This window comes from Thunnus maccoyii, chromosome 6, assembly GCF_910596095.1.
Source record: "Thunnus maccoyii chromosome 6, fThuMac1.1, whole genome shotgun sequence".
NCBI lineage: Eukaryota > Metazoa > Chordata > Actinopteri > Scombriformes > Scombridae > Thunnus > Thunnus maccoyii.
The window spans coordinates 3,683,306-3,710,340 of NC_056538.1; the positions used below are offsets into that span (position 1 = coordinate 3,683,306).

General features: G+C 39.7%; 1 protein-coding gene across 6 annotated transcripts in view; it reads right to left on the reverse strand.

The window, feature by feature from the left end:
* Positions 1-27,035, reverse strand: part of sgsm2 (small G protein signaling modulator 2) — a 96,941-nt gene that overhangs the window by 14,511 nt on the left and 55,395 nt on the right. For 4 of the 6 annotated variants that reach the window (XR_006096698.1, XM_042415251.1, XM_042415254.1 and 1 more), the window contains 11 exons: positions 23,619-23,787; positions 14,049-14,216; positions 11,973-12,040; positions 10,949-11,097; positions 10,657-10,791; positions 8,034-8,158; positions 7,785-7,852; positions 7,422-7,585; positions 6,554-6,686; positions 2,083-2,257; positions 1,075-1,139 (listed from right to left, as the gene is read on the reverse strand). Coding sequence is in view for 5 of the 6 variants with exons in the window: in XM_042415251.1 (XP_042271185.1) it covers positions 1,075-1,139; positions 2,083-2,257; positions 6,554-6,686; positions 7,422-7,585; positions 7,785-7,852; positions 8,034-8,158; positions 10,657-10,791; positions 10,949-11,097; positions 11,973-12,040; positions 14,049-14,216; positions 23,619-23,787 (1,419 nt within the window). In the remaining variant the exon portion in view is untranslated. Of the gene's footprint in view, positions 1-1,074; positions 1,140-2,082; positions 2,258-6,147; positions 6,283-6,553; positions 6,687-7,421; positions 7,586-7,784; positions 7,853-8,033; positions 8,159-10,656; positions 10,792-10,948; positions 11,098-11,362; positions 11,417-11,972; positions 12,041-14,048; positions 14,217-23,618; positions 23,788-27,035 lie in introns of those variants that run through there. The other 2 variants (XM_042415256.1, XM_042415255.1) reach the window with 2 other exon arrangements.

The window sequence follows — 27,035 nt, forward strand, 5'->3', positions numbered from 1 at the left end:
TCATCATAAAATAAAAAATAATCATGTTTAGTCACTATTTACAGACACAGATGAGAAAGTCTTAGTCATGTTGGATATTCGCCTGAAAATGTGAAAACATGATTGTGTTGTTTAGTAATGTTAGTTATGTGCTGATGGAGTGTACTGCAGTAGAATATTGTTTGGGCCTTATGTTTTATTTGATAACTTATAGTTATATTTGATATTGCTGGCATCGTTATATTAAAGTTAAAAAAAATTATAACTATTGGTAATGCAATAATGCCTTCAGACTGATGGTGTAATAAAGAAACCACAACAACAAAACTCTTTTGAAAACCAATATATCAATAACATGATAAATGTATTATGTTACTCAGCTATTTATTACACAGTCTTTATTACATGTCTGACTTATTAAGAGGGATATTTCATTACAGTTTGCGAACATATTACTTTATCCAGAAGCAACTGCTGCTGCATTTTTAAAATTAGTGTATTTTTAAATACTTGAATTGACTTTAAAATCAGTTGTGTACTCGATTGGAATCAACAGTGAAATGTTGCTACTGGTTTCTCTGGGACAATAATCTGCAAGCTGCAGGCAGAGGTTCATTAAACTAAAGCTCACAGATTGTGAGTTGCTGTTGTTTAAAGGAAATACATTAAATATCTGTGTATATTATATTTATGCTTGTTGCACTCTATTGTGTTCCACGTAAACACACAGTGCATAAAGTCTGTAATTATTGCAAACTAAAAAGATATTAACTCAATATTCTCACCATTGTTAGGTGGCTCTTTTCTAAATATATGATTAATCATTTAAAAACATACTACCCTGCATCATATTATATGGAGTGTTTGCATAAAAGTGTCACTGTACAATTATACCAAAGGACAGATACACATTAAATAAAAACTTGAATGTCATGGGTAGAGAAACAAAACAAATGCAAATGCTTCCATACAGGGCTCAGAGAGGGTTTAGGCACTGGTCAATATGTGTACATCACAATTCATCTAAAAATGTAAATATTCAGGGAAAAAAAAGCCAGAAATGAATGTATGATCACTGTGCAGTGATATACTTACATCCATAAAAGGCCCTGGAAACTATCTGCCTCTTCATGTTCTGGCAGAGCATCTTAAGAGGAACACTGGTGGAAAGAAAAGAAATTTGCCTTTATCATCCAGCCAATGTCAGTGCAGTTTCTGTCTGATTTATAAACATTTCTAAGTTTTTCATGAAGTAATCACAACCGTGGCTGGAAGCTGAAGCTGAAATTCAAGTACTTGAAGCTACAGTTTCTAGTGGACAGACGGTAGAGCAGATGCTGACTGACTTCACTGAATTCCATTTTAAAAATCAATAATTTTAGCTATAAAAGTCTCAACAGCTAATTTAATCTCTTCTAATGTGTGTCCTGGTGACATTCCATTAATATATGAAATAAGGCTCAAAAAGTAGTATGTTCAGAGTTCTTTTTGTTCGATTGACAGGAGTCTAAGCCTATTACAGTCAGCTGTGAAAGCCTGGGTTGTAGACAGGATTTTTTAGACATACTCATGAATCTAAGTCCCTCATAGCACCATCCCCTCCTCAAATTCTAAGCAAATGAAAAGGTTTAAATTGCTAGAATCTTTCTGCAATCTATGGCTTTTAACATTTGTTGACTCGTAATATTAAGACATCAGGCCTCTGTAAGTTGTAGTGTACTTTTAACATGGAATTAATCATTTGATTTGATCAGTTTTATTCTTATTACATGACGTCTCAACTAACATGATTGTAGCTACTGTAGTACTAGATTATTTGGAAGAAACCCAGCTTTGTTGCTGTGGGCATATGCTAACTTGAATCATATCAAACTTGATGTGATTTTGATTTCACTTCTTTCAGCAAAGATTTGATACATTGTAAAATCTCACATTCTGCATTGAATACTTTGTAAAGCAATTATACAATAACTCAGTTCAGTGTGTGGTGGTGGTACCAGTTTCACATACTGGGCTTTAAATCAGTGCAGCTGATCTCCCCATGTGTTCCCTACATGATAAAACTTTGTTGCATATGGTAAAAGTTAGCTATGAAGGGCGTACGTGTGAATGTCTGATGGGTCATGGATGCAGGTACAGCCAGCTGGATAGTCAAACGACACATTGCTACCAGCCATGGAGCAGGATTGGCACAGGGACTCGTGAGTGGTTACTTCAGTCTGTTGCCACGATGATGGGCTGCTTCCGAAACCCTGCATCTCCATCATCTCTCCATGGTCTAGACCAGAGAGAATGACAGTGAGAAGACAGAGAGGTCTCAGTACTCTGAGACACAATAGATGCTGCTGTCTTTTAAAGTACTACACTCTTTTTAAATGTCCGCTTCACACTGGCTATGTTTCAAGTCTTACATATTATGACATAGGTCCCTCAGCTCAACCATAAATACATCTTTCCATGTATCTTTCCTTGTCATTCATGACATCAAGAGATGAATAGATGGATGGAAGTTTTACACTCATGTTACATGTGAAAGCTGGAAAAACAAGCGTAGAGAGGAAAGCAAAAGTGGAGGAGGGGGAGCGGTTTAGGAAGCAGGAACGGTGCTGTGGGAGAGACAGGCAGAGAGGATGCAGGGAAGCCATGCTGGTTCAGTTCATTCAGAGGGGAGGAAGAGAGACAGCAGAGCTCAGAAAGACGCTCCGGACAAACAGGAGAGAAGTGGAAGAAGTAAAGGAAGAAGAAAGAAAGTGTAGGAGTTGAAAGTAGAGGAGAGGGCAGGGACGAGGCTGATGCTCAGGCCATGCAGGATGCATAAAGCCAGAACAAGACAAGAGACACCAAAAGAAATTATTGAACAAAAACAAATGGACACCAGTAAAAGGGCACACAAAGGGGAAGAAAAAAAATCATAAAAACTTCAACATTAAATAAATGCTCTTCACCTTAATTCTTCAGGTTGGAGCTGATGACCTGTCATAAATATGAAGCTGCGCTTTGGTTGTTCAATAACCCCAAAAACAAATAATATTAAGAACCCCCCCCAAAAAAAAAAGCAAACAGAAAAAATGCTTGGAGTGAGACCGACATTTGGCCTCCCCCCTCTTTACTTTAGGACTAAACATGATCGACAACTGTTTTTGGGCTCAGTACTGCAACCCCGCTCACACAAGGACTCCACGTCTCTACTACTGCGGAACCCCACAGGACCGTAATGAGAGGGGTGGAGGAGGGGGCGAGGGGAGGGGAGGTGGGTGGCGGGGTTAGTGAAGAATTACAGTGAACAGCATCGCAGCAAACGACTGCACAAACAGAGGAGAAACAACTGAGGATGTCAGAGAAGAGAGAGAGAAATCAAAACGAACAGAAGGAGGAGACTGAGAAGTAGTGGAGAGGATTTTCCATCACAAATACGCAGAAACACATAATCGTTCATTAAAGAAAAACAATGAAACGGGTGCATATTTCCCATGCATAATTGTCAAGCATGTTGCAAGTGAGAAATGAAAGGAGATAAAGAAGGAAACAGAATTAAGTCAAATTAAAGAAGTGCAAAAAACTAAGCAAATTATCAAAGTGATTTGTGGCCACGTAAACCCAACAGTGCCGAGACATGCTTCAAGAGCTATACCCTCTGATAACTCTAAGACAGTCAGCACTACCAATCCCAGAATGCAAAGCAGCCAAAAAGACCTGGACCTAGACGAGGAAACCTGGAGAAGTTTGAATCTGTGATGACACCGGGTGACAGACGTGAGCAGTCACTGTGTTTGGCAGCTTTCTATAAAACAAGGGTTTGTGCATTTCCAGTGTGCTTTTCACAGGCTTGTGTAAGGATCCCTGCCAAGCAAGTGGATTAAATTGTGTAGCTGAGCAGTGGGAAGAAAAAGAAGAGACAGAGAGAAAATGAAATTAAGCAGGAAGGGTGTAGGGGGAGTGTGTCAGCGGCTGCTGTGGCATTAACTGAGTGTCTGACAATATCTGTGACAGGATGTCATTGTGTCAGATTACAATGTCCAGGGACTCTTAACTTCGCTGTCATTTATGTAACATCAAAAGGGGAACATATATTACAAATTTAGCCAACAAGAAAGCTGAAATATATTTTATTGGTAATTAAATGCTATGGAAATGTTGGATTAGGCCACTAGTGGCTGTGTTTCATTTGGCTCTAGAGATAATCCTGAAATCAAGGTATTCATCTGGCTGTTTATTGACAGGCTACTTGTAACTGTTGCATCAAGATGGTGTGTGATTTCCTCATTCCTTCTTAATGCTCGTGCTCCTCTTCTTCCTCTCTTCTTCCACCTTTACATGAGACCAACACTATACTGTCAACTGAGCTGTGGAGGGCATTGATTGAAATGTGTGAAGTGCTTTAACCCTGACACCAAATGATACAAATAGAAAGATGGCTACAAAAGCAGGAATTCTGCTTGTTATTATAAAAGGTGATAGACATGGCATATTTAAACATCAATTACATTAACAAATTAATTGCCATGCATTGGTATAATACTGTCAAAGCTGTGTTAATTATTTTTTTCCACTTCAAAACAAAACGATTAGCTACAGGAGTCAAAGCTTTGTAGAGCTGCTAATAGCTAATTCTGTGCTAATTCTCTGTGGGTTGGTCATTATGAGAAACCTCTTTCATTTCACCCCTTTGATTAATCGTTAAAATAAAAATATTAATTACATTACATCTATAGTATTCCATGCCAATGACTAGTCAGGGTTGAAATTAAGACCATATTTCCCCTGAAACAAGGTTACTGTCCTTTATAACTAACTGCAGAGGATAAATATATGAGAGGTCATTTTTTCTATATATCTCATCTCCACATAACAGCCACCAGAATCTTGGAAAACATTGTCTTTTTGCACTTGAAGAACAGTAACTTCTTTTCTTTTGTGCCCCAAAGCATCTCCATTTGTGCTGTAAAGCAACCTAGCAGATTTTTCACTAAATGTAACCTGATTGTACAGTGCACAGTTACAAGCAGGGCATGGTTCAACAATAAAGCTTGCCTGATTGCCCGGTGCTAGTAAAATGCCACGTCAGGCTTGTAAATCTAGCAACTTATTTGCCTGATCGGGCAAGTGGTAAAAAAATAAGTAAAAAAGCAAAAAAATAATAAAATAAAAAATATTTCAATCCTTTTTTCCAATCATCGTCGTATCATAACTTACGTTCTCGTTCTCTGGCTCACAACATAGCTCCCTCTCCTTGCACGCATCAGAGAATATCGGCACACGCATTCAATCAAGAATTGATTAGGCTAGTAGTGTGATGCGTGAAACATCCTTCAGGATTATGTGAGCACTGTCAAATAGAGTGGAGCGTGTCATTTTTCACTGCATTAAGTACTCTTGAGAACGAGGAACATTGAAGAGTTAAATCAGGAAGCTTGGAGTGAAAGAAATGAGTCTAAAAAATCTATTTGCCATCGGGTTAGAGACTAGTCTATACCATTATTTGAAAGAAACGGGGCTGATCAAAAGAATTTAGTGCTCAGTGTAATATAGGAGATGAGTCGTATCATTGTCGATCAATGACACTCTGTGTTCTTGCTCTGTTTCATTTAGTTAAATAAAGATTAAACATGACAACATACTTTAGTATTTGTTGTTATTTGATAACCACTAATAAATAAAACTATTTGTATAGGGGCAGGTAAAAATTGACTTTGAGCAAGTAGATTTCTTATGTTGAACTCTGCAGGGTTGAGGCTGTCATTTGTCTCAGTAAAGGTTTCATTAGTTTATATCTATAGGCCCACTACTGTCACAGATTTTATGTGTTTATAATTTATTAATTGCTGTTTTATTGCTACAGTTAGCATTTCTTAATTTGCAATTACACATTCATGTCATCAAAAGAATCTCAAAGCAACTTTGCGTTTCAGTTTTGCTTTGATCAGCCTAAACTTTTTTATTTCCCTGTTCACACATCCAACCCCTTCCTACTCCACACTGTTGGGCTCGGCCTCAGGCAGCACACACACAGGCAGACGAAGCTGGGGGAGGTGGGGTTGGGAAGAGGGAAGGGAGAGGGCCTGAGAGGTCATGATGGGGTGGGAGGCGGGGAGGGACATCTGAAGCCGGAGCGAGGTCTCAGGAGTGGGGGGCGGTGGGGTTGGGTGGGTGTGTTAAGGTGATAAAAACCTTTCATGACATTAGGGTCTGTGAGGTTCCGCGAGCAGATCATTGAGATCATAGCATGGAGCCTATCTTCCTCTTCCTCGTCATCGTCCAGCGACGGAGCGCGGCTGCCCGTGGTGTGGTGGTAGTTTATGGTGACTGCTTGCACCAGTGGGACAACAGAGAACACAGTTAGAACAGTGCCGCCCTACAGGCCTCGGGAAGAGCATTGTGAGAGAGACACCACACTATACCCCTACTGTGTAAACACATCGTGGGAAGAAATGTTTAAACAGATATACTTATTATTCAAAAGGGAAAAGCAATCACAGAGATGAGTTTTAGCTGTAAAAGGAAGATGAAACTGGTGCTACAGCTTTGGGAATATAAACTGTACCAGTGTGTATGACAGTGTGAAGGTGTTACTTACTGGCATCGTATCGATATCCAGGGTAGACGATGCGAAACACGTAGTCAGCAGCTGTCTGCTCCTCACCATTCCTGTCCTGGTCGATGAGCCTGGCAGTACTGTTCCTTTTCCTAAGTTTAGGGAACACTTTTCCCTGCAGGACACACACAGAAGTATCAACCTTAACTTTAAAGAAGGCTTTGGTTCCTTGTGTTTCACAAGCCAGAAGGTTTTGGAAATCCGTCATTGAAATATAAAAAAAAAAGAAGTAATATAAAAAAATAAATGAAAATAAATGTTATATTAAAGAGACCAAAAATTAAAGTTGCACCACACATTTTTTGGATGTTGGGGCCCCCTAAAGGCAGCAAAAGGTAACTTTAAAATAAGTGGTTCTCGAGGGTCCAAAAATTTGTAACAGACCCGAAAAGGACATTTGACTTTTCCTAACAAAACCCAGGATGGTATTATACATTGAAAAACAAAACAAACTCCTCCCAAAAAAACACAGACCTAAGACCAAATGACCCAAACAGCAACTAGACCTGAGCTAACACAGACACAAAGGAAATAGGACTTTTAACAAGGTCTTCCAAGTAGCCAACATAAAGAACGACAAAGAGTAGCCATCTGCATCAGCTGAGATTACCACAATATCCTATTTATTATATGATAATTACAGCTTAAGCTACATTTATCCTGCAGAAAAATTGGCATCTATGAGAACTGTAGACTTATATTAAAACTTTATCGTGTGGACAATTTTTTTAGGAAATTTTAGAAGATGTGTGGCCAGTCTATACTACCTCTGTTTAAAGGAAGTAATTTATTTAAATGTAGCCTTATGTGTAGGTGTGAAAACAGCTCTAACAACACCTTGATGACACACCTTGCCTTTCTGGGACCAGAGGGGGGGCTCAAGCTGACCCCGCGGTAGGAGGCCGGTTTCCAAACAGGAGAGGAAGGCCAGGAGGTGACCACCAGGGGGGAAGTGTAGGGGTGGCCGCTGGATCCCATCCTGACTGACCAGAACCAGCGTACCACCACAATCAGCTGGGATATGGTCAGAGGTGCAGACAAGTTAGGCGATGATGAGATAGGAGAAGAAAACACAAGGCAGAGTGGATAGAAGAGAACAGTCTAAATTGTAATACATCTTTTTATTTTTCATAGATTCATAATTATAAGTTACAGATTTATAAGTTAAGTAATGCAATGTAACACAGAGTAAATGTAGCAGCAGTACACTCACGCCGTTGGTGACAGTGGATGCAGACTATCTGGCGTAGAGGAACAGTCAGTGCATAGTCCCAGTAGATACTAACAGAGAGGGAAATGTTTGTTGGGCTGGTAAAGTCAGACAACATGAAGCTTTAAGGGTTGCTGTTGCATTTCTAAATCCATTAGAGAGTCAACTATCCCATATTTTTCCACAAGGAGTAACTGTCTCAACAATTAAACATTAGTTTTCTAATACAACTTGTAGGTGTGTGTTGGCTACCTCTTTTCCAGGTCGCAGTCTCCCAGTGTGCCGTTGATGAGCTGGTTGGGCGTCCACTTGAGGGTGAGGTTATCCCCAGCCTGGTGGAGTGACAAATAGCCCCGCAACACCTCCATGTCCTTCTTCTACCATTGGAGGAGGAAAGAGGAGGGACATAATGTGAGACTTATTTGGATGTGGTTTGATCAGATATGATTGACAGTGGTGGAAATTAGATAATTAGGAAATGGGTTTTTAGAGTCTTTCACTGTAACACACTATAATTTAAGTTTATCCTATTCACACAGACTAAGTTGTGGTGATCATGTAATCTTAATGCTAATAGTGCATGGAGAGATTGTATGTTATAAGAGGCAGAGAGTAGAATCATATACAGTAACATTTAGCATGCGTAGCGTGCAGTCAGTGCTGTATTCATCTCTGTGTGTGCACTCAGCCATGTGTGTTAGCATGGCTCTGTCAAAGGCTGAGCATTGTGGGAGGCAAATATGTGCTCATTATACATTCCCAGGGCCAAACATGCTGAAGCTACTTGGCAGCGCAGAGCATATTACAGGCAAGAGAAAGGCCGCTTTCATTTCAAAGATCACACATACAAAATACTGTGTGTCTGTGTGCAGCACAATAATAGATGAAAATAACTATCATTTGCAATTTATCTATATACCAGCTGAGTGGGTGCAAAGTGCTGCATGTATATAGGCTTCCAAGTTGGATTGCCTTCATCCCTGAGCAACAGTAGCTTCAGGGCCTCCACAACGGTACATGAAAACCTGTTACATTGGAATAAACTTTCCATAAAAAAGTTTTCTGCCCAGAATTTACATAAAGTCAATATAGAGAGCTAGGAGCTAGAAGCGTTCAGTGTAGCTGTAATATGTCTCATTTAATTACAAGGGGTGGAAGTAACAAATCATGTTTACTCTCGTTACTGTAACAACATTGTTTTTTGTGTACTTGTACATTTTGGAGTGTTTTTAAAAATCAGTAATTTGACTTTTACTTGGCAGTGTGTTTTAGTTCATATTGTATTCTGTAATTTGCTACATTTTAAGTTGCATCAATTACAGAGTAAGAACAAAATTAACATGCAAAAATCATGGTAAATAGTATGAGAATGCAGCGTGGCAACAATTTGCATGCTGGTTCTGGCAAAAAAGCCCATGGTGGATCCTCTAGTAGTGACATCTACGTTCACTTTGAAACCTTTACGTTCAGCATTAGAAATGCATCAATATCAGATTATAACTGATAATACAACAGTTTTTGGCTGGACTGCAACAATGATTGTCTGTGATTGAGTGAATGAGTGAGTGATGAAGTTTCCCCATTGGCTGTTGCTCTTTCAAAATGAATCAGAGGGCGCTTACAGCACTTTCACTCATAGCCCTATTCGCATAGAATTATCTGGAGACCTCATGTGATTAGGAAATTACCCCCCCCCCCATGTCTGTGTTTCATGTGGCGCAGTTGCATGGGATAAACGTGTATAAAAGTCTGTATTTTACTTGAATTTATTTACATTATCCTCCTGGATATGTGTGACAACATGACAGCTGCAAACTTTTATAGTCTTTTTTGTCTAAATGACCTAAATACATAACTGTGATGGAAACAGAGGATGGCATAATGCAGAGCAATGTTTTTTCCTGCTCCGAGCTCTCAGCTCCGGTGTTAAATGCAGTGAAGTCGGCCAAACTCCTGTTTGAACAGACAAATACCAGTGTCTTTGCCCTCTCCTCCTCCACCGCCTGTGTGATTGACTCTCTGGCTGGCAGCGCTGTCAGTAGCCAGCAGGAGAGACGCTCTGCATTGTGTTTGGATTTTATAACTGAACTAATGCCAGGATGCAAACTTTTTATGTCTTTTGACGTTTTCACATCACAAACAATGAACATCAGCATTAAAATATGAGTCTTGCAGGTAAAACATGAGACTCATGTAGGCTGTTATATCAGTTTAGTGTAGGTGTGTTTGCTGTAACTGCAGTAACTGGGTGGAGATGAGCCTCCTGAATTTGCACCTAATGCTGTCAAAACTCATAATTTCCACCGCAGCTTCCAGATGAACATTTAATATCCAGGAATTCACATTATAGACACTACCACTGACTATCCCTGTAACAAATTGGCTACAATTTTACACACCTATACACGGTCCAGCCATACACCAGGTTTTGACCTAGTCTTGTTTCAAGATGCCCCCAAACTGGAACTTTTGTTGTTTTCAGAGGAGCTCAGCTCTCTTCTAGGGGAGGTAAGCCCCTCTGGCTCCCATGTAATGGAAACACTGGTGTGCACTACACAGTATTTGAATTCAGTTGTATACACATTCTGCAAAGTGCCCTTCTATAGACAAGGGAATTTTTGGTGGTCTGGACATGGCTTTTATCTCCATAACTAGATACCATTAAAGATAAGTGAAAAATGTATTTATTTATTTATTTTTTTAAACTTTGGGTGACCATCCCTTTAACAGAAACATCAAATGTAGCACATATATTCCCGGTATATGCATCAGGTGCTATGGACTATGGAGGAAATCCAATTTGAAGCCAGTTGTTTGGGTTCAGCAGACAGAACAAAGTAGTCTGACAGAACAGAGTGAGAATGTGCAGTCGTACCGGTTGCACCAGGACGTTGTTTTTCCCGTAAAGAAGGTGTGTTCTTGAGTTTTGATGAAGAGACTCCACATACTCCCTGGCTGACGCAGCAAACCTGTCTTCTGACATGCTTCCACTCGACTGCCTTTTGTGGATCTAGAAAAGATTTTTACAGGAAACTTCTAAAACTCACAACTTTTACAACAACTCCAATCCCACACATCCTCAGTGATCATAACCACCCACCATCATACACCAACACCTCCTGAGGACAGAGGCAGCTGATCCACCATAAAACAGCCTCCACACTTACCCCAAGAGCAGGCCGGCGGCCAGCCGAGGCATCCTGGCCCCGGTGGGCCCCGTGGATACGGTGGCGCTGAACCAGCTCGTTGGCTGACGGGTCTGTCCAGAAATGATCAGACGTCTTCAGCTTGGTGTACTCCAGTGCACAGGGCCCCACTGAGAACACAGCACACACAATCAGAGCCGTTACCCAGACATTTAATGAGTGCACTTCCTATATAAATCCCTCCAGGAAGTTTATAGTAACTTGGCATGAATTAAACAATTAATTATTTAAAAATGTACAGACTGTATTAAAAAATATCTCAGTGTAGTCAATAAAAAGTGCTTTATAATGTGTTGACATAATTTCCTGTCTGAAACAAAAGCTCTTCAATTCATAGAGTTTTTTTTGTCTGCCAAAATAAAGTACAGTGTGTACTTTGTTATATTAGTATTAATATAGACTTTGAACACAGTAATGTGTTTCAGTCACCGCATGTTCCTTGTCTGTCCACCAGACTTCCTTAGTGTGTTCTGCTGCTCTGCACACCTGATGCTGATTCTCTTGTTAGCTACAGTCAGCTGCACCTCGTTACCTTTAGTAGTCAAAGTGTGTAAACTTTATTATCTCTCTGCCAGTTGTCAAACTGTTCAAGTTGTCTTCTCTGGTTCAGTTTACCAAGCTGTTTGTTTCCTGATCCTGCCTGGCTGCCTGTGCTTGTTCCTGTTTCTCTTCTTATTAAACTTTGTGTCTGGGCTCTCTGCCTCAGTCTCCTGCCTGCTGTCTGCTTTCAGCTCCTGCTGCCACACTGGCAGTGGAGGTGGCTCACAACTGAAAGCCCTTACAAAATAGTTCTGCTCTGGGTTGAATCTGTGGTGATTTTAATGATTGCAGTTCCTGGAATGACTGTCTAATTGGTTGATCTAATATCTTATTATATGTGAATATAAAAACATTTATCCTGGATGTTGTGGGTTTGTACTTTTTGTTACTAGCCTCTGGTAATTTTAGAAATTTTGGCAGTTCAATCACAGTGTAATATACTCACCCAGTAGGGCTGCCAAGATGGGCCCAAACACTGAGTCATGCATCAGAGCTTCCCTTTCATAGTATTTACTGCCGAGATAAACAGAAAAAAGTGAATAAAAGCAAAACATTATTAAATGTCTCCATTGAAGAGTCCTCTTGAGCTTTAGGAAAAGTTGTAATTGTTGACAAATACTGCACATTGATAAACACTTAAAAATGTCCTTATATCTTCTCATAACTCTACATGATATAGTGTGTGTGAATCATTCATTAAATGTTTATATACTGCTTATGAATGCTAAATATGGGGACTTTAAGTTAAGTGTTACTGACGTATTTGTGGAGATGGTTGGTTATGGTTATGGTTGATAAATGTTCATTATCACATTGATGTCCCTTACTTAAAACTTACAGCTGCATTGAATCCTGGGGCCTGTTTCAAAAAATGAGATTACCAGGTTAGCCATGGGCTCACCGGGTTGGATCACCATGGCAACCCATGCTACACAGCTAACCTGCCGTTAACTTCAGAGGATCTGATCAAAACGACTATAATTGACAAGATCAGGTCAGATTGATTAGATTACTGGATAAATTGAGTCATCATTCTCACAGGAACCTGCCAGGGACAACAATTTACAGTAAAGTGACAAATACTAAAGAGCAATGGATACATTTGTAATATATCGATAGAATAACTTTGATTTCCATTATAGATTCTTTTTACACAACATGTCCACTCTGAGTTTAAAACAGGATTTCTAACAAACACAGACATAATATTTTACCACACTGACAGCCTAAATAGACATAATTATAGCTGAATATTAACTGCACAAAGTTTCTTTTATTCCTGGCAGGATTCCTGGTCATGTAGACAGCTTTTACACTCTCCTCTACTACTCTAATACTGCTCAGGATAACATGAGGTAAATTTGTCACTAATAAATTAAAAAAAAAACTGTCTGCTTTAAGAAAAAAAAAAAATTACCATCGTGTAATACAGAGTATACGAAAACAGTTCTTATAAGTTGTAACTAATGACTTTATTCATGTTAATAAATCATGTGCTATTGCCTTATAGATCAGTTACAAGCCATTAATAACAACAACTTTTGGGTTGCCAAATAGAGAAAAATATCTTTGACTTGATATGTATACATACCGTATATGTATAGGTATGATCACTTACCTTCTAGAAAAAGGATATGGATAAAGATCCTTTTATGATCAGCTTATTAAGCATTTATTAACAGTTATAGGTGGATTATAAAGGAAAACACTGGCCAAAAGAATTCTCACATCCTGCCAACCCAAGATTATTTAACTGATCTACAAAGTATTAGTACATTATTTTTACTATTAATAAATACATTAGTTACAAATTACTAACCATTTATAAGGGACACCTTATTAGAATGTGGTATCAATACTTTTACATGTTTTATCTCATATTCATAACAGTTTGTTATGAATTTGAAGTTTGCTAAAAAAAAAAAGCACTGATACGTCATTATGGAAGATAAATGAAGTCTAGTTGTGTTTTTCTATCACATATATTGTACCTCTACTGTTGCTCTGCTGCAGTATCCTCATTTCCCCACAGGTGTCTGTGCTTGCTCTCTGTCTAAAATCAGATTAGATGAACTACACTGCAGTTGTCTGAACATAATGTGAAGTTTTCCATATTTGCCCAGTTATCAACAGGAACAACAAAACTACAACATGACTACACAACTACAACTCATGATTTAAGGTGGATACTTCTCCATTTAAATGTGTAGTACATATTATGGTATATCACTGAACCCCATCAGTGCACTTCATGTTTGAGGCTTTGATCAGTGAAGTGGTAATGCATCATTTCAGTGTGGCTGACAAACCGAGTGTGGACAGCTTGTTGAAGCACACACAGTGGTTGTTAGCCAGACAGAGCCCAGAACAAAGCAACCAGAGAGGGAACACAAGAGAAGAATGGAACACATAAATAGGTAATTCAAGGGACTGTTCATCATTCAGCTACAACAAAGCCCACGCTGGAGTGCTGTTAGTCACTGCTGTGCAATACTGGAGAGTGATGAATAAAACAAATTACCTGGAGTTGTCCACGATGTACTGCACTATCTTGTCCAGAACTTTCTCGAAGAGTGCCGTTCGGACCCAGATGTGTTTAATGGCCTGGGCAGAGAGCGGCTGAGGGGGGCGGCTGGTGGTCGAGGAGCCCTGCCTCCTGAGAGGTTCGTGTCCCACGCTCTGGGTTCTTCTGCAGGGCACAAAGTCACAGGTCACTACTATTAACAAGTGTTGCTGCCTATCCATAGCTGACAGACGCAGTATTTGCAGATACCAATATCAATATTCAAGAGTTTGGAATGGTGGTGTGTGTGTGTGTGTAGAGACATTCTTGTGAACAAAATAACTCAATAACAATACAGATAAAAACTTAATACGGCCACCTCAACAATTTTACATGTCAAAGCCCATTTACTAGTCCTGGTTAGTACTACTGGACTACTCCTGTAAAAACAGACGTACGATGTCCTCTGTGGAACTAGAGGAGCTTTAGCAAGTTTGTGAAAATAACCCTGATGATCTTTCATCACGATGGGTGTTGGGCTCCACCAGGGTTGTCCCTTGTCACCGATTCTGTTTGTGATTTTCATGGTGCAGCCAGGGGGAGGAGAATGTCTGGTTTGGGGACCTCAGGATGGCTTCTCTGCTTTTTGCAGAGATGATGTGGTTCTGTTGGTTTCAACACACTGTGACCTCTAGCAGGCACTGGGATGGTTTGCAGCCGAATGTGAAGTGGCCGGGATGAGAGTCAGCACCTCCAAATCTGAAGCCATGGTGCTCTGCCAGAAAAAGGTGCAGTGCTTCTCTGGTTTGGGAATGAGTTGCTGCCCCAAGCCGAGGAGATCAAATATCTCTGGGTCTTGTTCACTAGTGAGGGTAAGATGGAGTGTTAGGTTGACAGGCAGATTGGTGCAGCATCAGCAGTATAGCAGGAGTTGTACCAGATCATTGTGGTGAAGAAAGAGCTGAGCCAGAAGGCAAAGCTCTCAATTTACCAGTCGGTCTACATTCCAACCTTCATCTATGGTCAAGCTTTGGGTAGTTACTGAAACAATGAGATCGTGGATACAAGCGGCTGAAACGAAGAGTGTCTGGGCTCAGCCTTAGAGATAGGGTGAGGAGCTTAGACATCTGGGGGGAGTTTAGAGTAGAGCCGCTGCTCCTTTGCATCGAAGGAGCCAGCTGAGATGGTTTGGGTACCTGGTCAGGATGCCTCCTGGATGTCTCCCTCTGGAGGTGTTCCAGGCAAATTTGGAATGTGGAGTGTGTTGAATCACGAGAATCATGTTGCATTATGGGAAATGTAGGATCCGGTGTTTTTGGAGCTTGGTCCATACTTGGGACTATAAGTTAAGATATCTCAGTCTCTGCTACGTTGATTTTGACTATTCTTTTTTTAAAATCTGTTTCTTGAAAATTCCCAAACTTCACAAAAAGAAATACTAATTCACTGGACTGCCCCTTTAGTAGCTGCGGCACAAGTTCCTCCCTCAAAGCAGATAATCTGATTAGATTTTACAGCACAATGTTGCATACATTTGCATATTAGTCCAGAAAATGAATTTTCATGAACCTATGAAAATAATTCTGATGTCAAGATATTGAAAACGAAGAGATGCACAGTGTAGTGGGATGCTGTAAAATTTCCAGCAATGTATCGCTGCAATTTCTATCTATGTACATGTGAGTAATGTGGAGATTAATAAATGAAAAGAATTGTGTCTTTGACCATCGGGAGGCAGCGTTTAACAGCATCATCAGTTGTTACATACTGTACGTCATTACAACTGATCAGTATTTATAACAGTTGATTACTGGTTGGTTTTCAATAAATCTATACCATGTCAGACAAAGGGTGCCATTTTATGCTAGAAATCATCTGGGTGAAGTATTTTATGAATATGGAGGCAGATGCATGATAGCAGGCAGAGAGAGGAGCACTTTCATCCCAGACTGAGTTTGATCTCTGGCAATCAGACAAAACCACTCACACACACCCACTTCAGAAAGCTAATGAGTGTGTGTTTGTAAGTCTGTGCTGAGGGGGGCTCGGCTGCTACAGTCACGATGTTAGCAATCCCCCAGTGTCTGTGTCTGTGTGTGCGAAAAGGAGGTTTTCGGCTAAGTCACGATTTTTGCAGTCCCCTACCATTTTCAAGACGTGTGTGTGTGCAGTGACAGTACTCCAGAGGATGGGGGGGAGCATCAGGATGATGTCAGAGATAAGACAGAATGTAAAAGAGACAGGGTCTTTCTTTTCTAAATAAAACCTGCAGTGTTCTTTTGACATGGAGAATGAGCATTTCCTCCTTTATACAGTACTTAATGTATAACTTATATTTAAGTTGATCTCAGGCCATATATTGTTTTTTTATTACTTGCATTACTTGCACCACAATACTGATCGTATGTGAAGATGATACTTTCAGTCTGTTTGTTGCTCTGTTGACCTGAACTTCCTTCTAGTGCCTATATCAGGTCAAAATATCAACTTTGCAAACCAGATCTCTCAGTATTTAACAGGCATGTCGGTAAATTTGATTTTAATGATCCTATGTCTTTCCCTTTAAACCCATAGATATTCAGTTTACTACCATGTATGACAAAGAAAAGCTGGAAACCTTCACAATTAAGAAGCTGAAAACAGTGAATTAAACGATTAATCAAATACCAGAAATGTTGCCAATAAATCGATTCGTTGTTTCAGCTTGTATCATTCACATTGGCCACTAGGGGGCACTACAAATGCAAGAAATGGGCATGACATAACACAAATCAGACCATAAATCAGAAGTTGTTTGTCCAATCATTACAAAACTCACAAGATATGTTTCATGACAATGAATTTTGAAATCACTCAATAGTGGGCACCACCAGTTCCAAACGTGCATGGGCCTGGTGCAAATTTGGCCATAAATCAATGACAGTTTTTCCAAACATCACCAAAATTGGTGGATATTTTCAATTAAGCTGTTGAAGCTTTCAATTTCTAACAGCCTGTGCTGGCTTGAACCCTGGGATTACTGCTTGCGGCTATATTTTAATCTTGTCTTTCAGTTGAGAAGGTTAAGACCAGGGTGTTATCCCTGAGGACACAGTACTCAAGGTTGATAAAACCAAAACTGAGTGGGAGTGGGAACAAACCCTTGATACCTAGGCAAAGTGGCTCCTCAGGGTCATGGATTTCATAAGACAATGTTCACCATCTATGTGAGACCACTGTAAGTTATACAGTCTACAAATATAAATACATACTGTTCATGTAATGGTGACGTGCATCCCTGACTTTGGCATATCACTTTTATGCAAAGTACTATTGAAATTAATTTAGTTGGAAATTTGAGCATGTGCTATGCAAAGTATAAAATGTAAGTGCACATTACTAAATTAATGATCAAATATTAGGGCATGTCTTCATGAGTAATATAAAAATTATTACATTGTTAAAGTTGAGAACAATGACCATGATTTGCTATTTCTATAGAACTGTGATGTCCACTGACACCATTTCTGTTTCACCTCTCTTCCAGCTTGATGTGCCATTCAGTGAACAGGATGACACAGAAGATCAGGATGATCCTTCAGAATCACCCAAACTGTCTAAGTCACTGCTGTCGACACCTGGCACATCATCAGCGAGTACCTTATGTGCTGCCTCCCCCCTTGAATGGTTAGATGAAGGAGCTTCCCCACCAGCTGTTAAGGAAGCTCCATCACCTGCCCCATCAACTGCCAGCAGGAAGGCGCAAACAGAGTCAGGTGTCAAGCGCAAGGGGAGGTCATCTGAATCTCACATCAGAGCTGCAGAAGCTTATTACTTGCTTGTTCTTGAATTTTAGACCGTTTCACACAGTCTTCATCAGCCATTATTCTAAGCATTTTTAGGACTACTGTCAAAAGATCCATAACAAGTGAATAAGTGGACCTTGAGTGGACATTATTTTGTAAATTGCTGCTGCCAAGGTCAAGAATCAACTCTCAAACTCAACTTTTAAGCCAAAATAGATGTGAAGTGCTCATAATAATGGAAGGTTTGAACATGTACAGTTTCACAACAACTGAGCAAACTTTATCTGTTGATGAGGACTGTGTGATGCAGTTGAAAGCTCCAGAACAAGTGAGTGCGTAAGTGACCCTTGAGTGGAGATTGTTTTGTCAACTGTTTCCAAGGGCAACGATAAGTTGTTGAGCTGAAAAACCTTGTATTTGTAGCCCAGTGTGTTGTTCAGTCAGCCCACTCTTTAAGTGAGGCTTGCACTTAACCCGATTGGTGTATCTCACTGTCAATCTAAATATCAATCGTCCTCTTCATTATGAGCAAAAGGAGCTATCATTATTGGTTTTAACTCCTCCTTGCTTGTTGCCATGGTGATCCAAGCAACATGTGTGCACCAAGTTTGGTGGTGTCTCACTCTGTTGCAGTGGGGGAAGGAATTGTAAAAATACTATTGTAATTATTGGCCTGAGTTCTTTATTGGTTATGGCATTGTTGTAAATAATGTGTATCCAAGGTGTCGACCCTGGACCCTGATGAAATCAGAAAGGTTGGTGATATGTTTTGACTGGAGTAAAAGTTACTTTGAGTGAAGGCTTGCTCCTCATCATGTTTTCCTGGTGTTATTTATCTGTTGTATAACATCATTACATCTGTTGTGTAAGGATGTTATATATATATTATCTCAAAAGGGACAAATAAACTTTTTTTGAGACAAATTTAAGCCCATATTGTTAGACCATAGTATGACAAAAACCTCACAGATTTCACTGATTAGTTGGATTTCTGAATGTTGAACTGAATGTTTGTTGACGAACAAAAATAAAAATATACCCAAATAATACAATCTACATGTATTTAATCCTTCAAATACACAGTACATTTCACCAATCTTTGAAGGTTAGAGGAGACTTCTTATTTTTGGTCTTGGACTGCAATGGTTAACTTGTGGAGTGTAACAAACCACAAATAACCTTTAAAGGTTTTGCCTTGTTCAGAATATAAATATTTCTATCTTATTTATTCCTATAACACGAAAATGATGCAATGTTGGTGCTTCCTTTGAGGTTTAGCAGTTCTTTGCTTAGCAGAGTAGCCATTCTGAAGGGAAGGGGTGCCAGGAATCTTCACCACTACTAGGATATGGATAGTTTAAAGTGCCAGTTTAATCTTTGGAATAAATCTATCTCAACAAATTATTCTTTTTTTAGTGCATAACATAACATAATAACCTAATGCACACTCACACCATAACAATTTTTAGGTTTATCTTTCCAGCCTGTTTAGATCTACTGTATTTGTGCAAGGAAATTTTTGTGCATGTCTAGGTTCTCCAATGGACGTCATTGTGCTGGCTGCTTAATGTCGAGATGACCAAAGCTCGTTGCGCTTGTCCTAGCTGAATGAGAGCAATGAATATATTGTTCCCAAAATGAGTTAGGGTTAGGTAAAAAGCTTTATTTTCCAAAGAAAGAAGCAGCCTTTCTGGTCAGTGTTGGTAAATGTTGCTTCACTGGGTTAGTACTTCGTCTTCAGAATGAACTTTGATGTGATGTTTTATCAGACAAAGATTAATATGCATATAACATAAATCACTGTGCATAACGCATTCAGAAAACAGCACAATAAACTACAAGATGATGATGATATATTGCCCAATAGAATCTGTTCACACAAGTGTATCATCTATTTGTAATTATAGAAGGTTTGATCAAATGTGTAAATCACCTCTATGAAAACATCTCTTTCTACAGCATGCTGTCTCTCCTCTTCGCTGTGCTCTGTCATTGGTCTTTCAAATTTCAAATGTCAACATGTAGCTAACTGAATTGATTACAATGATTACAACCAGATTGCATTTTGAACTGACAAATGAATATGAATGTGCAAAGGAATATGTCAGGGTGATTTATTATGGATGTGCATGATGTGAATTTCAGTTTTTTCTATGGGGTTTTGATGGTGTGTTGCACTGATATAACAGCTACAACAGCAGATGTTCAGTACATTTAAATGATTTTTGTGTGGGTTATTATACACAATAATACTGGAGATATTTTAAAATAGTAATACAAGTTTATGAGTTGTAAAGGGTTCGGTATGATTCAAAAATACCTGTTTGTAAGAAGTGCTGTCCAAACATGACTAAGGACAAAAAGTCTTAAATAAAATTCCCTAAAAAACAATGTTGAGAATTCCAACATCAGAAAAGTGTGGTGGAAGGGGGTTTTAAACACTGTTTGATGATTTGACAAGCACTCGGTTTGAAGGATACTGTTGCCTAAAATCCAAAATGCCTCCATGTGGAGACTCACTGAGGTATAGCCAGATAGCTAATGGCTAATATGTACTGTGTGTGACATCCACTCTAGGAGGTATTACATTAGCACGGAGCTGTTGTATGATGAAGAAAAATACTGTTTTTTTACAACTTGGATTTTCAGAGTTTTGCCCTCCGATAATATTTAGTCATTTTCAGTAATTACTCCCTACTGAAATGTATCCATTGTAACATTTTTATATAATATATCCATAATATAATGGATACATTATACCTACATTGTCAAACCCAAAGACAGTGTAGTCTGTATAAGGTGACAGTAACAGCTCGCACAGCAAGCATTGGTCAACCAGGAGTAAACATTTTAGCAGATTAGCTCATTAGCTGTTGATGGTTCCCCATACTGTTCATGTGACCCTCATTTTACAAGTTGTAGCTGTCCCTTGAATAAACTGTGTTGGATGTTTACAACAGACAGTTTGGGTGAAACATTACCATTTTCGTTCATTTTCTGGCGAACCATCTAATCATCATTTGTGTTTTTTGCCCCATTGGACTTGCACAATGCTGGCACATTCAAGATCTACATTTGTTTTTGTGAATACAATATTATTAACTAAGAAAATAAGAAGCCAGGCATAAAAGTGGATATATGTTTTAATGTGTATCAGAGCTGTTGCCACAGCAGGTCTGCTGCTAGCACTGCAGCATTTCAGTAGGAAATGAATGCAGATGATATGCTAGTCTTGCTCTTTACCCTGTGAGTCAGAAAGAGAAGCAGAGGAACAGAGAGAAGAAAAGAGGGTGATGTGTTGGTAATTTATCACTGTGGTCTCTTGGTAAGAAAAAAGATAAAGTCAGAGGGGGAAGGTTATAAAGGAATACATCACTAAGACACAAGGAGCCATAGCAGGATGTCCAATTGCAGCCTTTGGCAAGCAGAAGGTAAAATACAACCCGTTTACCAGACCTGGTGAATCACACACACACACACACACACATACAAACACACACAAATACACACACACACACAAACAGATCCAGACCATCCAGTCCTGTTCTGCTGTAATTACTATTCACTTCACCGCTGCAACTCTTTATTCCACTGTTGATGTCTGCTCATATTCTCTCTCTCCACCTCATGTTTCCCATCATGCTCTGTGCCTCTTTCGCCGCCAGTGGCGCAAACCAGGTTGCCTTGGCAACCAGGATAAATGAGAGATGGAGCCCTGAGGTGGGATGAGGGGAGAAGGGGGAGGGTGGGAACATGGCTGTGTGTGTGTGTGTGTGTGTGTGTGTGTTATGAGTGTGCATGAATGTATGTATGCATTCAGGCAGAGGGGTGTGACTTGTGCAAAACCAGATCCATAAACAATAATACGCTTTAATGTTGTGTGCAGTCTGTCTGGGGAAATAAAGGCCAATGAGATGTGACAGATGAACGAGAGACGGCAGCTGATATGCAGAAGGAGAGCTGAGCGCTCAGCATACGCAAACATGTTTAACTCCGCTGATTTACATAAAACAGCAATGTTGCAATAACGTCTCGCTACACATTCTGCCTGTGTGTTCTATTGTTTTTGCATCATTTATGCAGACTTGTAGGTTTATGTTTGTGTGCCCAGTGTCCAAAGCTTTCTCTCCTCCATTTGGAAGTCTCTCTCTGCAGCCCTGGAGAGACACGTGGTAGCCATGTGGCTCCCAGTAATGGACAATTAATGGGCTTGCAAACAGCTCGGCTAGTACCTAAGTGCCTGCAGATAAAGCAGTTTATCATACTCTGTGTGTTCACACATACACGCAGAAATACATATGCAAACACGCATGCAAGTATACACACCAACCCCCTAACACACACGCACACACACACACACTCCTAGAAACACACCCGAGGCTTATCACAGTGTGCACACAGATTGCTCAGCTTTAGTAAACACTCAACTGACCAGAGATTGTCTGTTGGTGATGGAGTGTATCTGTAGCTCTGTGTTTTACATGGAGGAACTGACCTGGTGTGAAAGGAATGACAGAAAGTTGATAATGCCCAAATAGAAAATAAATATTATTGGTAGTGTGTGAAACATCTTGAATACTTCAAAATTAAATCTTTAGGGGGTCTCAAATATTAAGGTAATTGTTTATTATTTATCGATCCTGTGAAATTTATTTGCATGTTGAAATGTTGAAAATGGAGAAGCACAGGAAATGTGACTGATGGTAAACAGGCAGTTAATGTCTCATGTTTGTGCTGCAGCTGCATGGACATAATGTAAGCACAGCTCCAACAAATTTGTGCAAACTATGATAATGTATGATAATTAGCATATTAATAAACACACAGCTGAGGATGATGTGGATGTCATCAGTTTTGCAGGTATTTGCTCATAAACCAAAATATTGGACACACTGAATTTGGACCACTTTGACTAGTGGTGCTAGAAAAAAATTTAGGGGATGACCTATTTCAGTGGACCTCACCCTCTGAAGACCATGAATGTGTGTATTTGATCCATTGATTTAATCCATCCAATAGATACTGAGACGTTTAAGTCTGAACCAAACTGACTGACCCGAGGTACCCTAGAGCCCACAATAGCTAGCTCTGGTAGTGTGGCTAAACAAGACTAAGCTACAGCCATGCTAGCAGTTCTGTGAGGCTGTACTTAGGCACAGTGGTGCTTTAAGATATGCAAACTGTTTCTGTATGTGAAACTAAATCTTTCCAACTCACACTTCCAATCACACCTCCCAGTCTTCATCAGCAAATGGATACAATCTCCTTCCTGTGATCAACATTCAACACTTAGCCAGATCCTTGTGCTAATCAGGACTGTGAGACGAGGTTGAAAGCTGTAGGATGTACTGCAGGAAGACCTCATGGGATTGCAGGTGTTCCTGTTATTGTGTCCACCCTGTATAATAACTGTCGCTGATGGTAAATTTATTGCTGCTGATGTTAATTAGTTGATGTTCTGGTGCATAATTAAAGCTACACTATGAGTCTTATTATTCTCCATCACAAAGTGGGTTGTAATGGAGAAGAATGTCTCTTCCCCTCTAATTAAGGCAGCAGATTCACTCAATTTGCACAAATTACATTCTGATTGTGGTGTCAGGTATGGTCCCTGGTGGGAAAGCTCCAATCAGGAAATGATGAATTAAAACTTAAAAGTGAAATCGAAACTGTCTCTTAAGTGGCATTTAGTGAGTGCTCACTCACTGCTGCACAGAGAGAGTTGTGTAGAAGTTGTATAAATTCAGTTAAGTAAAGTGGACACAAAGTGACAAAAGGGGGAGAGGACAGCTGCATCACCAACCTGGTGAGATCAGCCTGCTGCTGGAGTTGCTCCTGCACTTTGCGGCAAACCTCACTGGCGGTGTCGTAGACTTTGCCGACCTTAGTGAAGAGGGCTGCAATCTTGTCACTGCGGAGAAAACCAGCTGCCCGTCTCTTCAGCAGGTGACCCAGGCAGGCCTCAATGGCAGCTGGAGAGGAAGAAGCAAGAGTGGAGTTTGATTATTTGGAGACTAATGAAGATGAGAGGAAAAGAATGGAGAGGTGGAGCTGAGAAGAAAAATAAAGGAAAGGCTAGAAGTTTAAGAACTTACTGAAAACAAAAGATATAGGATGAGACAGGGATAGTGAAAATCAATGAGTGAGTGAAACACTCATTACTATCTTCAATGAAGAAATTAGAAGGATGGCACCTTCACATAACAGATAAGACTAAGGCTGTATTCAGACCAAATCAGGCAGTGCGGCTCACCACCAGGGTTGAGTGGAGGTGTGTGGGGGTGTGAGAGTGTTTATTTGTGCTCTAGAACGTAACCGTGGTGAAACATTCAGGAAATAATGTTTTATTGATCTGATTCACCAGCTTTCTCGCTACCAGTGCTCCCTCTCTTCATTTTCTCTCTAGCTCGCTCGACCACCGCTGCTCTCTCTCTCTTTCTTTCGACTTTTTTAAAATGAGTCGGGAAGCCAACAGCAAAGTCTATCTTTACTTTTCACGTTGTCAAACATAGAGAAATGTCCTCCTCTCCTCCTACTAATGTCTTTGTCTTCCTTCATGGCAGAGTTTACAGCTCTGATCAGTCTGATCTCTGGCTGTGATTGGCCACTGCAGGCTTCAGCCGCAGTGACGTCAGGTTGTGTTTCTCTGAAAGTTGACCCTGGTTCATGTTCCCGGCCGCAGGCTGGTGCAGTGCCGCTGTGGCCAAAACGTCTGCAGCTGAAATGCACTATCCCCATTCCAATGAATGGGAGGACTGACCTGATTTGGTCTGAATATGGCCTAACAGTAAGTTGGTGGCTGAGAGAGTTCAACGCACTGCAACTAAAGAAAACACATGCGGTGGATTAAAGAAGCAAATGAAGAAAAGATCACCACTTTAATATAATTTTCCTGGTAAAAAAAGCTACAAATAAGTTAAACTGTAGTAAATAAACACATTCATCAATTTGACAACACATATGTGGCATATGTATATATACACATGTATGTATACACAGTTGACCATGACCATGTAATGTGAACGACAGCCATGGAAAAAAGTAAGCAGTTAATATGACATGAGTTCAGATTTTTTTGTCAGACTACTGTTTCAAAGGTCATCCATCCTATACTTCAAAACTGAAGGTGCAACTCATCTTTTCAACCTCCAGGCTTTCTCAGAGTTTTGCTAACTGACTTGTGTGTGGAGATGATGTTGTTAGTCAATTCTTTCCTCTATAACTCTTGTTCTAGGGGAGAGATGACAGCTGCAGGAGCAACACAGTCACCTGAAATGTGATTTTGAGAAGTGAGATGCAATCACTGGCCGGCTACATCACCTTTAAATATTTAGAGGGCTGGAGGTAGTAACCTGTGTGCAGCTGCTCCCTGAGCATGCCCTTTACACTGCCGGTACTTGTGTTGTCCATTCATAACAGATAAAGATAAGATCATATAAAACTTTAATGATCCATGGGGGGAAATTGGCTCTCGGCAGTGGTGATAGAAATCTGCAAGAAAAATGGTGGGCTGTAAAATTATCCCACCTGACAATTTCTTTACAGCAACAGAATGTAAGTGTGAGACTAGAAAGTAACACTTTGAGGAAATCTGCATTATGTAACTCATGAGAGAAGCCCAAGAAAATTATTTTGTAGTTTATGTGCAAGATATGCAAGGAAGAAAAAAAAAGCTTTATCACGAATTACGTGTACAGAATGTGCACAAGATGGAGGAAGCATTTACCAGAGCTGTTTTTAAGTCTTGTGGATCAAGTACAAGAAAGATAGGGGTCAAATTCAGCCACTCCTGAGGGAAATTTTAGCCATATATTTATCATATTTTATATTTATCAGCACTGATCATGGTTTGAGTGTAGATGATAACTGTACAGTGAAATCTGATTAGGCAGCATGGCTCACGAGTGAATAGAAATGCTTTACTAGTGAAAAAATAAACATGGAACTGGATATCAAGCCTAAATGGCAGCTCTTGTTAATATCACTAAACAGCTGCTACTGGTTTGTTAATCTGATTGTCAATGTTTTACATTGGAACAACTAATGATCAAATTCAACAAGCTTAAAGTTAGTATAATTAACATTTTTACAATGTAATGTATAGTGCAGTCAGAACACAGGTTTATAGAAGGACAGAAAATAATATTAGACTTTGATATTGGTAACTTGTTATTAACATAACAAAGATGACTTCAGATCAGTGGCCACATAGGCTCATGTCCACATTATAGAGAAATATTGTTAGATTAATGCAAAGCCCTGAAAGGCAATTATGAGATGGCTTTCAGGGCTATTTACCCTGCCTTCCCCTGTGCATGGGGCTACCTGTCTCCCTGCATGGGGGACAGGTACTGTAGCCTATTTTGCAGTAATTTCAGATGGTGTTTCTGCAGCTACAATCATGTCTCATTAAGCTGTTGGAACATTTATACAAAAACATTTTATCAGATATTTTTTTTTATCACAAATTCCACGCACAGTATCTTTATCAAAACAAGACAGAAAGTGTAAAAATAGGTTATTTCTCATAATTATTTCAATACACAAGTTAATAATAGTTTTTAATATTTTACTCCTGTAATAATTAAGTGCAGAACAAGCACATAAATAAGAACTAAATAAGGAGGAAGATAGATGATATGCTGGATAAGGGGAAAACTATTAAGCTACTTGTTTATGTGTATAGATTAATTGCTTGAGCTGCAACTTAAAGAGTGCATTAGGTTATGGAGACACTGCATCCATGTTATGTTATTACCTATTCATGACAGCTTGGCAGCGCAGCATTTTTCAATATTTATGTGTCCCCGAGTCAGGTCTCCTCAGCTTTTAGCCTATAAGTCTCAAGTAAGCTGAGTCTTACCACAAGTCAACGTCAAGTTGCAATTCCTCATTTTCACAACTTGAGTGTGACTAAGCCCCAGTCTAAAGTCTACAGCTCTACCATATATACAGAAAATGTACAATGCAAAAGCACAAATGCATTGTTACATATATCTACAGGACATTTGTGTATCAGATACATACATAGAAGTAGCCCAGAGAAATGCAATGACTCATATGCTGAAAATGAGGGAGAAATGGAGGTAAACAGTCTCTTTCTATCTGTGACCCATCCATTAGCTGTCTGCCTCCTGCTGTAATTGCTGCATTAATGCTTGGCCATAATGAGCTTTGTAGGGCTGATGGTAAAAGCAACATTGTGACACGATTACCCAAG